This window comes from Mobula birostris, chromosome 27 (genome assembly GCF_030028105.1).
Source record: "Mobula birostris isolate sMobBir1 chromosome 27, sMobBir1.hap1, whole genome shotgun sequence".
Classification (NCBI taxonomy): domain Eukaryota; kingdom Metazoa; phylum Chordata; class Chondrichthyes; order Myliobatiformes; family Myliobatidae; genus Mobula; species Mobula birostris.
This window is the reverse complement of record NC_092396.1, coordinates 411,329-425,536: the sequence shown is the minus strand read 5'-3', so window position 1 is coordinate 425,536 and position 14,208 is coordinate 411,329. Positions and strand designations below refer to the sequence as shown.

At 39.5% G+C, this 14,208-nt stretch overlaps 1 protein-coding gene across 1 annotated transcript in view; it reads right to left on the bottom strand.

Annotated features, from left to right (window-relative positions):
* cfap74 (cilia and flagella associated protein 74) overlaps window positions 1-14,208 on the bottom strand; it is a 404,620-nt gene that overhangs the window by 275,872 nt on the left and 114,540 nt on the right. The window contains exon 5 of the mRNA XM_072244753.1: window positions 466-609. Within this exon, the coding sequence (XP_072100854.1) occupies window positions 466-609 (144 nt within the window). The remainder of the gene's footprint in view (window positions 1-465; window positions 610-14,208) is intronic.

Genomic DNA, 14,208 nt, shown 5'->3' with positions numbered 1-14,208 from the left:
TCTATTGGAATTCTGACTGTGTAAAGATGCTAGCACTCTCCTCTCTAATTAGATTCCTTCTTCTTCAGCCTTTTACCTGTTCCAACTATCAGATTTTATTTCATCCTCCTTGCCCACCCACCCACCTTCCCCTTCACCTGATCTCACCTATATCCTACCAGCTTCTCACTTCATTGCCCCCCTCCACCCACGAAGTCTCACCTATCTCCTGACAGCTTGTATTCCTTCCTCTCCCCGCCTCCATCTTTTTCAGTTCTGATGAAGGATCTTGGCGCAAAATGTCAACTGTTTATTCATTTCCATAGATGCTGCCTGATCTGCTGAATTCCCTCAGCATTTTGACTATGTGTGTTGCTCTGGATTTCCCGCATCTGAAGAATCTTGTGTTTACTATACCAACCTTCTCTCTAATCCTAAAAATATAAACTTTCTGGGATACTTACTGCCACTGCAATTGTGAAATACCTCAGTTTTTGGACTTCCAAATCTTTTTCCTGAAGGAGAAGCTCAAACTCTAGCTGAATTCTCTGGCGTTTTCGTATCTCTGCCTTCTCAGAGTAGCTCCACCTCTTTTGATGAGAAGAGGTAATTTCCTCTTCACTTTCTTCCCTTAAAAGAACACAGTAAATGAGGCTATTACATCTAAATCAAGACATAATATGCCAATTTTGCCATCAACTTTCACATTGACAGTGTATTAAAATCAGCTTGAGAAATAAAAATACTCCAAGTATTTTGTATGCACAGCGCCACTTTCCCCTGTTTCCATGCTGTATGAAACTTTGTCTATGAAATAAAGACCTTAATTGACCCTCAAGAGGAACTATTTAACTCATGGATCTCAGTACCAAACTTAGTGCTATTGAAAACAATCGGGGTGTGAGAACATGGCAGGATGTCCCAGCTGCCAGTCTGATTAGTAGCAATGGATAAAAGGTTCAACATCACGTCACCAAAAGCAGAACAGCAGAGATGATTTAGCTATGAATGATAACTTGAATAATAAACCATAAAATAATAAGTCATGAGGGGCCACAAAACAAGTGAGAATAGAAAGTAAACACAACAGACAACAAGGTAAACTTTAGGCAGGGAGACTGAAAGCTAGGAGCAACTGCTTGAGGCTGGCTGGCTCGATGAGTGTACGAGGACTGTGGATGAGAACTGGAGTTAAATAGGCTGCAGGTAATGAATCTGGAATGAGTGGCAAGTGAATCCTACGAGCTAGGTGAAGACTGTAAGTTGCCTGTGGGAGCAAGCCAGACACAGTTAGCTGGATCCCAAGAACGCAGGACTCCAGCTTCTCTTTATCTACAAGGAAGTTTCAGCTTAAAACTCATTTCAATTCTGACCTATTGTTCATTCATAATTTTGGCAGACAGTCTTTCGGGTGCTTAGACACCAAGCTCTGAAAGTTGCTTCCTAAAATCTCTCTCACTTCTCAGCAACACACACAAGATGCTGGAGGAACTCAGCAGGCCAGACAGCACCTATGGAAAAAAGTACAGTCGACGTTTTGGGCCGAGACCCTTCAGCAGGACTGCTTGGACTTCCAGTACCTGCAGACTCTCCCTTGTCTCTCTTATTTCACTCTCGCTTTCTTTAAGGTCTCTTTTCTGTCCTGAAATGTCCCATCATCATACTATACTAAAGGCATATGGCTGGAAAAACAAAGATTAATATGGGCACTATTTCATGTAAATGTATATTTTGGATGTTTTACACCATGACTCTTTAGGTTCAGCCAGTTCAGTCATGAGCACTAGCCTCCCCTCCTTTGAAGACACTTCAAAAGATGATACCTCAAAAAGGCAGCACCTGTCATTAAGGACCCTTATCACCCAAAACACTTTCTCGTTACTACCATAAGAGGTACAGGAACCTGAAAACAGACACTCAACGTTTCAGGAACTGTTCTTCCTCCCTCCCCCACCATCAGATTTCTGTACAGACAATGTACACATGAACATTACTTCACTATTTTTGCTCTCTTTTTACATTACTTTTTTGTATATTTATGTTTATTGATTTATTTATATTTCTTATTGTAATTATTGGTATATTTTATGTAATGCACTGTTCTACTACCACAAAACCACAAATTTCATGACTAGTCAGTGATGATAAATCTGATTCTGATATCACCACTGTATACTGTAGCAGTGACATTATGGAAACACAAATATCAGTAGTGACCCTTCAAGCCACACACCAGCCTGATTTTGGATATATTACATTATTACATTGTTCATTGTCGCTGGACTCCTACCCATCTATAGGAGCACCTTCATCAGAGGACTGTGATGGTTCAGTGGATGGCATGCCATCATCTTGTCAAGGATAATTGGAAAGGGGCAATGAAGTTTGACCTTGCAGTGATAGCCATTTCACTCAAAAAGGAATAATAACAAAGGTCTAATTTCAACACCACCATAGGAGCCTTAGGTCCCACACCAACAGGTTCAGGAACAGTTATTACTCTACAATCATCAGGCTCCGAACCAGTGTGGGTAATTTCACTCACCTTAGTGCTGAATTGACTACACAACCTGCAGACTTACTTTCGAGGACTCTACAACTCATGTTCTCAGTATTATTTACTTAGATGGTGCTGCGTACATCAGCGACTCTCTGCGGGCTGCAGGAAATTGTACCAGTTTTCTTCTTATGTATACTCCTTTTGAACTACTTATCAATGCAATCTGCAACATGTAAATTTCCTCTAAGCAGCGGACTACCGAACTACATCAATGATCTTCAAATCTCACGCTCAACAGTTAAATGTGGAGCAGTTAGGCACAGCATCGTTAAGGGTTAACTCCATGACCATGGCTGAAAATGCAGCAGGAGAGGCAGGATTCAAACCAGGCTGAGGCACAGGGGTATGAGGCCTTCTCTTCCAAGCAGCTTGTTGGCGAATGTGCAGTCACTTGAAAGTAAGGATGACGATCACGGTCCAGAATGGCAGCTTAAATCAACAGCTCCTCAGGAAAAACGCATATTTTGCCCCGTTAATCCATCAAATATAAGATCTTCTGAAAATATCTGAATTGATAAGGGGGGCAAGAATGGGGAAAAAGAATGGAGATAAAAAAAGCATCACTGCGGAGCCTATGGAAGAGAGAGGTACAACAAGTGGCTCTCCTATACGTGTTTGTGGTAGCGAAGCTGACGCGGGGCTTTGTTCAGGCGAAGTGGCAAATATGATAAAAATTCTGGAAGAGATAAGGGAAGTCCAAAAAGATATAAAACAGCAATTAAATGATATAAAGTCAGAGCTTGCCAATGTCAATCAGAAAATAGCGGTGGCAGAGACTTGAATTGAGAGGGTGGAAGATCGCGTGCAAAACGTGGAACAGATACTAGGTAAGATGATGAAAATATTAAATCAACATGAAGGTTCGAGGGGGGAGGAGAAGATGGGGGTGCGATGCAGCGCGCGCGGCTGCTCCGAATTGATATCGTATTTGTGAAGTAGGATGCCGTGCACAATCCTGATTTGATGGAGACAGCCGTGAGAAGCACGGAGGAACACCTGGAGAAACTTCTGAAATGCCTGCTTCGCTGCCGCTGCTACTGTGTGATCGAGAGTCTCCGGAGGGGAAGGCCCCAGATCCTCGGCTTTGCCTATTGCCTGTTGCCGGGGCTGGGGTCGAAGTGCTCGGCAGAGATGGTGCTCAGTGTCGGAGAGCGGGTTGGAGGCTCGAAGTTTTCGGACGGACTCGGAGTCAGACTGTGGTCGGGTGCTTCCAGGATGCTGCATTGGCAAGTTTGCGACGCTGGAAGCTCATGGCAGGAAAAGTTTTCTTCCTTCAACCATCTGCATGAGATGATGGGACTTTTGAGAGACTTTGAGATTTTTTTTTACCATGCCCATGGTCTGTCCTTCTATCAAATTACAGTATTGCTTGCACTGTTGTAACTATATGTTATAGTTATGTGGTTTTTGTCAGTTTTTTTAGTCTTGATTTGTCTTGTGTTTCTGTGATATCACACTGGAGGAACAAATTGTATAATTTCTTAATGCATGCATTACTAAATGACAATAAAAGAGGACGGCATGTCCTCATAATCTAATCTAAATCTAAGTAAATTGCTTGACCAAGAGGGAAGATCGTGGCAGAAAAATATCAGGATTTATAATGTTCCCGAAGGAGCGGAGGGATTGTCAATGATGGAGTTTGTAGAAAAGTTGCTGCGGGAAGCACTGGAGATTCCCCCAACTATGGAGATTGAAATTGAGAGGGCACATCGTACGCTCGTCCCGAGGCCTTCTAGAGACAGAGAAAGTAAGCCGCGCTCAATAGTACTTAGATTTCTTCGATTCAAGAGCAAGGCGGAGATTCTACGAGGGGCCTGGGGTAAGAAGAGGGTGTTTTGGAATGGGAAGTTAATATATTTCGATCATGGTTATCTCCTGGTGGTCCTACAGAAACAGAAGGAATATTCTGAAGCGAAACGAATATTAAAGCAAGAAAAGATTAAATTCCAAACCCCGTACCCTGCTAAACTGAGAGTGTTTTTCAAAGGAGGGATACAGCTATATCAGACAGTGGAAGAGGAGACTACATACATGAACAACAGAGGGCTGCCCATTAGCGTGGTCAAACCAAGGGAAAGTCTGGCTGAGCAGTTACCCCGATCTGCTTGGGAAATAGTAAGAGTACCGAGAAAGCAGGAGACGGGAAGAGGACGAGAGAAGGATATTAGTTATAGACTGTGAGTTCTCCGAAGACAGCCCTCACCTCCTCCAGAAGAGCCATAAGGTTTGGCTAACTTTAAAAGTGCTGATAAACTAAACAGAAGCAAAAATAGACGGTGATATACCTATCTCAAGAAATACGTATTATAATGTGGATTTTATATTACTCAATTTTTTTAAAATTCATTTATTCACTCCTTTTTCCCCACCTAAATGAGAATATATATACATGGGAGGAATAAAACAGGGAAATCATTTCAGTGTAATAGACATAGATTTTTTAACTTACTTTTATAGGTACTGCAGTGGGGGCCCTCAACTCACAGGTAGGAGGGGCTATCCCCCACGGCTAGACGTTTCCTCTAGCTCAACCCAGGGTCATCTAGAGACCCCAGCCTTGGAATCACACCTTCGTTACCTTTTTTCTATTATTCACGTTTCTTGGTTCTTATTTGTTCAGGGAGTAGATCAATTAAGTTATATTCGGCAAATTTCAATGATATACTAACAGATAAATACACATGGCTAAGGACAAAGTAAAATTCATTTCTTTTAATGTCAATGGGCTGTTAAATCCAATCAAATGAAGTAAAATGCTATCAAAAATGAAAAAAAGAACAAGTCCATGGAGTATATTTACAGGAAACTCACTTAAGTGATAATGAACATGGAAAATTAAAGAGAATGGGCTTCACTAATTTGTTTTTCTCCTCATATAAATCAAGACATAAAAGAGGAGTTGCTATTCTCATCTCAAGCAAGCTAAATTTTGAAAAAGTATTCCAAATGGGAGATAAGGAGGGCAGATATATTCTGGTAAGGGGGAATATAGAGGGATATCCAGTTACTTTATTGAATATATACGCACCCCCAGGAAGTGGTATTACTTCCTTCCAGAAAATTACTAATATTATGGTAACGGAAACAGAAGGTCTCTTGATATATGGGGGAGACTTAAATTTACAATTACAACCAAAGTTAGACTCTTCCAATAGAAAAACTTATGAAACAAAGTCCTTACATAAGAAAGTTAACACTCTTTTTGAGGATATTGGTCTAATTGATATATGGAGGGACCTTTTCCCCGATTACCCTCATTATTCTGCCCCCCATTCCGTATATACAAGAATAGACTATTTCATAACATTTGGAAAAGATAAAGACAAAGTAAACACCTGTGGAATTGGGACAACAGATGGAAGTGACCATGCACCTATATATTTATCTGTTGATTTTGACCTACAACCAAAGAACACTATTTGGAAACTAAATTCAAGTCTACTCAATGATTCCTATTTTAACGAACAAATTAAAAAAGAAATTGGTCTTTACTTAGAATTCAATGATAATGGAGAGGTTTCACCTCTCATTCTATGGGATACTCTGAAGGCTATCTTAAGAGGAAAAATTATAGTGCTATCTTCATATAAGAAAAAAATAAGGAATAAAACAGAGGAATTACAAAATAAGCTGAAGGAACTAGAAAAAAAACACAAATTGAGTTTGGCACAGGATACACTAGAGGAAATTTAAAAAATTGGGAATGAAATTAATAGTTTCGCTATACAAGAAATTAGAAAAAATTTAATGTTTCTGAAACAAAGACACTATGAAAGTGGATCTAAATCTATGAAAATACTGGCGTGGAAACTGAAAAAAAAGATAGCAGAAAATACAATTCATAGAATTAGGGATCCAAGAACAAAAGTGATTAAAAAAAAAATAAGCAAAGTGAAATTCAAGAAGCTTTTGAAATGTTTTACAAAACTCTATATTCCAAAGCTCCGGGGGAAGCATAGCCCAGATTGACACCTTCCTGAATTCTTTAGGCAAGAACAAAACAGAACGATGACTGCTGACATAACTGAAGCTGAACTAAAAACTGCAATTAGTAGGCTTATATTAAGCAAGTCACCAGGATCAGATGGATATGCGGTAGAGTGGTATAAAGAGTTTACAAATGAGTTAATTCCTGTTTTGCTCCCCACACTGAACTGGGCTCTAAGGAAGGCGCAAATGCCACCCAGCTGGAAGGAGGCGATAATCTCAGCTATACCGAAAGAGGGCAAGGATAAAATGGAATGTGGGTCATTTAGACCAATATCTGCTCTTAATGTGGACTGTAGATGATTTACCTCCATCATGGCCAAACGATTAGAAGAGTTTCTACCCACACTGATACATAATGATTAGACAGGTTTTATACAACAATGCCAAACACAAGACAATATACGAAGGATACTTCACATTGTGGATCATATAAAAAAAATGAAATTGAAGCAATAGTGATAAGCGTGGATGCTGAAAAGGCATTTGATTCAGTTAATTGGAATTTTCTTTACAGAATTTACATAGATTTCGTCTACATGACACAAATATTATACAGGCACTATATGACAATCCTACTGCTAGGATTAAAATCAATGGATATTTATCTAATAGTTTTATCCTAGAAAAGGGCACGAGACAGGGTTGTGCATGGTCACCACTACCCTTCGCATTATATCTGGAACCATTAGCTCAACACATCAGACAAAATGAAGATATCAGGGGAATTACTATTAAAGGGACAGACCATAAATTGGCCTGTTATGCGGATGACATTTTGATCTATCTAGGGCAATCAACATGCTCTTTACCTAAATTGATGCAATCCTTTGAACAATATGGCCAATTATCAGGATACAAGATCAAGATAGATAAAACCCAACTACTTTCATATAACTATAGCCCACCAAGAGAAATTGAAAGTAGATATCCTTGGGCATGGCAAACAGAGTCCGTCAAATATTTGGGCATCATTATGCCAAAAGATTTGGCAAAATTATCAGAATGCAATTATCAGCCTATATATAAAAAAATTAAGGAAGATATAACAAGATGGAACCTAATTCCTTTTCTTGGTTTCAGTTCAAGGATTGAATCTATTAAAATGAATATACTGCCCAGATTACTATATCCCTTTCAGACCCTACCAATAGAGATGAACCAAAATCAATTCAATGAATGGAACAAGATGCTATCAAGATATATATGGCACGGTAAAAGGTCTAGAGTCTGTCTCAAAACTTTACAATTAGCCAAGGAAAAGGGGGGATGGGCTCTACCTTCTCTTAGAGATTACTATTTTGCAGCACAGTTGAGAGCTGTGCTATGCTGGTGCAACCCATCATATGATGCTCAATTGAAAACATTGAGAAGAGGATACTTTCCATCCCTATACAGGCAATTTTGGCTAATAACAACCAACAAAGTTACATAAATACTATTGATACTATTGGGTGAAATGGACTCTTAAAATATGGAAAACTATTATAAAAGAATATAAACTAGAGAGAGACATTGCAATTATTAAATGGTGTGCATATGACTCGGATTTTACGCCAAATAAACTGGATGCTAGATTTAAGGACTGGACAGCTAAAGGAATAACAGCTATTTGCAATATAATGAAAGAAGGAACACTGTTCAGTTTTGAAATGCTCAAAGAGAAACACATCAGAAAAATAAGACTTTTATTGGTATTTACAGATGCGACAGTATGTTAATAGGACAGTTAAGAATGTAACCAAGTCAAGTACATGTTTGAAAGCACTATTTAGAAAAGCATATAATTCAGACAATGGTATTAGAATCATTTCAAGCGTGTATAAGGGTTTGTCAAATCTTAAAACACATTTGACTTCATACATTAAAGCAAAATGGGAGAAGGAAGGAGGGATAATAATATCTGAGGAAGACTAGACAGTAAAATGGAGGTATCAATGGAAGTGTACCAGTTCACAGAAATGGAGGAAGTTCAGGTGGAAAAACCTTGGTAAGATATTTTATTACAACTTCTCAGAAATCTCACTATGATAGTAACCCCTCTGTTTGCTGGAGAAATTGTGGAAATCAAAATGCAAACCATTATAATATTTTCTGGGAATGTCCCGTTATCAGACTGCTGGAGTGGGATACACAATGCCCTACAAGACATCTTTAAATGTGAAATACCCTTAGAAAGTAAGACCACATATTTTGGGTATATACCTCAAGAACAGTTGAAAAGAGATAAATATTTAATGAATATACTGCTGGTGGCTGGTAAAAAGACCCTTACCAGGAAATGGTTATCACAGGAGAGCCCAACTTTAAATGTATGGATGGAAACTACAATGGACATTTACAAAATGGAGAAGATAACAGCACCTGTTAATCATGTTGGAACAATTTGTTTCATACTGGGAAAAATGGTTTAACTACATAATACCTCATAGGCCTGATTTTATTTTCACAAGTCAATGAATATGTTGTAAAAAAAAGAGCACTCCCTACTCTGTACATAGTTTTCTTCTTTTGATTGTTCTTTCTTTCCTCTCCTTTCTATAAGTGTATACCTCAGATAAATATTATGTGGAAATTTGTGACAAATATGACTATATGATATATATGTACAATACCTTTGTTTGATGATGAACTTCAATTAAAAATAAATTCCAAAAAAATAATGAAGATCACAGGGCAAGGCTGCTGACACAAGTGAGGTAGATCTCAATCGTTGTTGCATTGAGACTCAGTTAACAGCGAACATGTGGACACAGTTATCCAATCAGAAGGTTTTATGATTTTCAGAATGGATCGAACCTCAGGAAAGAGGTAACGGTGTATGTTTTTTAGTCAATTCTCTTTGTTGCACAGATGTCAACTTCTTGTTCCCCTGACTTAGAACAACTAATGATTAAATGTAGACCATTCTACTTGCATCAACAGTTCTCATCCATGATCTCGACCGCAGTTTACATACCACCAGCAGGTGATTATAAGCAAGCGCTCACAGAACTGCATGATGCTCTCTGTAAACAAGAAACAGCCCTTTCTGATGCATTTCAAATTATAGTTGAAGTAAACCCTGCATTCTCACCAACATGTAACCTGTTACACCAGAGGTCCCAACACACTAGATCACTGCTACACTACGATAAGGAATGTCTATTGTTCCTTCCCGAGACCACATTTTGCTAAGTTGAATCATTTGGCTGTACTCCTACTAACAGCGTACAGACAGAGCCTAAAGAGCAAGGGTCCAGATCTCAAGACAGCTAAGAGGTGGATGCAGGAGGCTGAGGAATGGTTACAGAATTGCCTTGAGTAAGTCGACTGGGCCATGTTCAAGAACTCATCTGTGGACCTGAATGACTACACAAGGATCGTTACAGACTTTATTAAAACAGCTGTGGATGACTGCATCCCCACAAAATCATATTCAGGGTTTTCCCCAATCAGAAGCCCTGGATGAACAATGAAATCCAGAACCTGCTGAGAGCCAGATCAAAGGTATTCAAGTCTGGAGATCAAGAATGCTATATGGTGCAACTATGATCTCCGGAAAGCCACCTTTCGGGTGAAATGGAGATTCCAGACCAGACTGGGATCAATGAGGGATGCTCGACAGTTGTGGATGGGTTTGAATGCCATAACCTCCTACAAGGTTAAATCTTGCAATATAGGGGGACAGCAGAGCTTCACTTCCTGATAAACTCAATGCCTTCTATGCTCATTTTGACTACCAGACCAGGGAAGAACCATCGCGCACCCCCATGTTTCCCAATGATCCTTTGGTCTCGGTTTCTGAAGATAATGTGTGGGCTGCCATCAAAAGAATGAATCCAAGGAAAGTACCCAGTCCGCATGGAGTATGTGGCTGAGTACTGAAGACTTGTGCTGACAAACTGGATATCTTCAACCTCTCGCTTTGGCAGTGTGTGGTACCCACCTGCTTCAAGCAAGCTTCAATCAGACCAGTGTCCAAGAAGAGCATGGTAACCTGTTTAAATGACTGTCGCCCAATGGCACTTGCATCCACAGTGATGAACCATTTTGAGAGGCTGGTGTTGAAACACATCAGCTTCAGTCTGAGTGGCAAATTGGATCCACTCCAATTCATCCACTGAAGTAACTGGTCTACAGCAGATGTTATTGCATTTGCTCTTCACACAACTCTGGAACATTTAGACATAAAGATGCATATATCAGGATGCTCTTTATCGATTACAGCTCAGCACTTAGCACCATCATCTGCTCAGAACTAATCAGTAAACTCCAAGACCTGGGCCTCAATACCCCTTTGTGCAATTGGATCCTGGATTTCCTCACTTGTAGACCCCAGTCACTTCGGATTGGCAGAAACATCTCCACCACATTCTCCACCAGCAGAGGAACGCCTCAGGATGTGTACTTAGCCTCCTGCTCTACTTGCTTTACACCTATAACTGTGTGGCTAAGTACAATAGTACAACTCTAACACCATATACAAGCTTGCTGATGACACCACTGTTGTGGGCTGTATCAAAGGGAGTGATGAATCAGCATTCAAAAGGGAGGTTGAAAGCTTGGCTGAGTGGCATAATAACAACAACCTCACACTCAATGTCAATAAAACCAGGAGAAGGAAACCAGAGGTTCATGAGCCAGTAATCATCAGAGGATTAGAGGTGGAGAGGGTCAGTAACTTTAAATTCCTGTCACTATCTCAGACGACCTGTCCTGGACCCATCATATTGCAAAGAAAGCCTGATAGCACCTCTACTTCTTTAGGAGTCTGTGGAGGTTTGGTGCATCATTGTAAATCTTGGCAAACGTCTATAGATGTGCGGTGGAAAGTGTGCTGACTGGCTGCATTACAGCCTGGTATGGGAACACCAATGCCTTTGAGCACAAAATCCTACAAAAGGTAGTGGATTCAGTCCAGTACATCACAGGTCAAGCCGTCCCAACCATTGAACACTTCTACATGAAATGTTGCCATAGAAAAGCAGCACCCATCATCAAAGATCCTCACCACCCAGGCAATGCTCTTTTCTTGCTGCTGCCATCAGGCAGAAGATATTCAGGACTCGCACCACCAGGTTCAAGAACAGTTACTACCCCTCAATCTTCAGGCTCTTGAACAAAAGGGAATAGCTACACTCATTTAAGGACTCTGCTATATTGTTATTTCATGCTCGTTATTTATTGCTGTTTACTTATATCTGCATTTGCACAGTTTACAGTTACTGTTTTACAGATTTGCTAAGTATGACAGCAAAAAAAGAACCTCAGGTTTGTATGTGATGACATGTATGTACTCTGATAATAAATCTTACATTGAACTTTGAACTTTGAATTATTGACACAATTTGTATTCTTTTACACATTGGATATTTGTCAGTCTTTGTTAAGTATAGATTTCCATGAACTCTATGGTATTTTACTTTTCTTTGAATGCTTGCAAGAAAATGAGTCTCAGGGTAGTATATGGTGACATATAAGTAATTTGATAATAAATTTTCTTTGAACTTTGAACCAGATTGACGCTATTTCTAGATTAATGTAGTGATAACAAAGAGTCATACAGACCCCTTTTACTACACTGGACTCTGTCAACACTTAGTTGATGTATATAGGACAAAATCAGAGGAATAGTTACTACAAACTGATAGATTTAATGTTAAATGTGGAAGTAACAAGTATTTAGCATGAATAATATTTCAATATCAAGGTAATATCAACTTTCTTCAATTTTCAAAATATCAAAACAGCATTCACTTCTCTTGCATTAAGTCGGACTATAGAATTGGAACTTAAAATACATTTGCTAACTTCTTACATGGTGAAACATCATGATAGTCTACTAGTTCAGTATCTTTACTATCTTTGGACTAATTTGACACTACCATTATCAGTAAAAAATAATTGCTTAAAGCAATCCCACAATAAGTTAGAACTGTATCTCTCATAATTGTATTAAAATAACTATTCACAAGTTGGAATTACAAAAGAAGTTTCATAATTATATTAAATTCTGCCATGGATAGTTCCAAGTCTGGCTGTGGTGGGTTGGGCATGGGGCTAGCAACCCCATCCTATAAAATCCAGAGCTGCATAAACACCGACTGAATCTCCAAAGACCTCATCGCTCACAGGGAGAGGAAGGATCTTCACCTAGCAGACATATCCTTGGGCTACACATAGACTTGAAAGACTGGCCCAGGACAGAGGACTCTGGCAAGCTGCTGTCGGTAGCCTATGCCCCAGTAGTGGTGAACGGACTTAAGAAGAAGACTACACAAGCACATCCAGCATCGATGTAATTTTCTCAAGCTAGCTGTGTTGCACCTAGCCCAGGTGTTAGTCTGGCTAAATTAAACAGAATAACATCCACGTTTAAGATGCTGGAATTTAAATGCCTGAAGACTGTATTGTATATTCTATCCAGGTCCAAATAATTGTTTCAGAGTAATAATTACTGTATTATCTGTAATTCTATCTGCAATAAAAAATTCTAAACTATTTGTGGGCAAGAAAGTTTAATTTTTCTCAGTTACAGAATGTGTTGCCACATATACAAGCTGACAAATAAGTAAAGAACTGGTGTTGGAATTGGGGTTGGGGATCATTTGTCACACCTCAAACTGGCCACCAGAGGGAGGCAGAGATGACAAGGCCAACCCCTTCCTGCTCACCTGCCTATTAGGCTAATTATTAGTTCATTGATATTACCTGTGCCTTGTTTGTAGGCCTATAAAAGTTCCTTGTCCCTTGTTTCTATGCTCAGTCTTGGAATCATTTTTTTTTAAAGTGGACCTTTGCTTTTGTTTGTAGGAATCTCTACTTTCTAGTTAATTTTTTTTGGGATTTTGACTTTGCCTGTGTGTTTTTTTTTGGATCCTCTGACTCTACCTTGCCTGCAAAGGAATACAGTAAAGCCTTGTTAGATTTTGTAGGAGTAGAAGTAGGCTATTCAGCCCATCGAGTCTGTTCCTCTATTCAATCATGGCTGATCCAATTCTTCCAGTCATCCCAATTCCTCTGCCTTCTCCCCATAATTTTTGATGCCCTGGCTAATTAAGAACCTATCTATCTCTGCCTTAAATGCACTCAATGAATTGGCCTCCACAGCCACTCATGGCAACAAATTCCACAGATTTACCACCCCCCGACTAAAGTAATTTCTCCACATATCTATTCTAAATGGACGTCCTTCAATCCTGAAGTTGTGCCCTCTTGTCCTAGACTCCCCTACCATGGGAAATAACTTTGCCATATCTAATTCGTTCAGGCCATTTAATATTTGGAATGTTTCTATAAGATTCACCCCTCATTCTCCTGAACCTCAGGGATTACAGTCCAAGAGTTGCCAGACGTTCCTCATACGGTAACCCTTTCATTCCTGGAATCATTCTTGTGCATCTTCTCTGAACCCTCTCCACAGTCAGTATATCCTTTCTAAAATAAGGAGCCCAAAACTGCACACAATATTCCAAGTGTGATCTCACAAGTGCCTTATAGAGCCTCAACATCACATCCCTGCTCTTATATTCTGTACCTCTAGAAACGAATGCCAACATTGCATTTGCCTTCTTCACCACCAACTCAACCTGGAGGTTAACCTTTAGGATATCCTACACAAGTCCCTTTGTATCTCTGTGTTTTGAATTCTCTCTCCATCTAAATCATAGTTTGCAAGTTCATTTCTTCCACCAAAG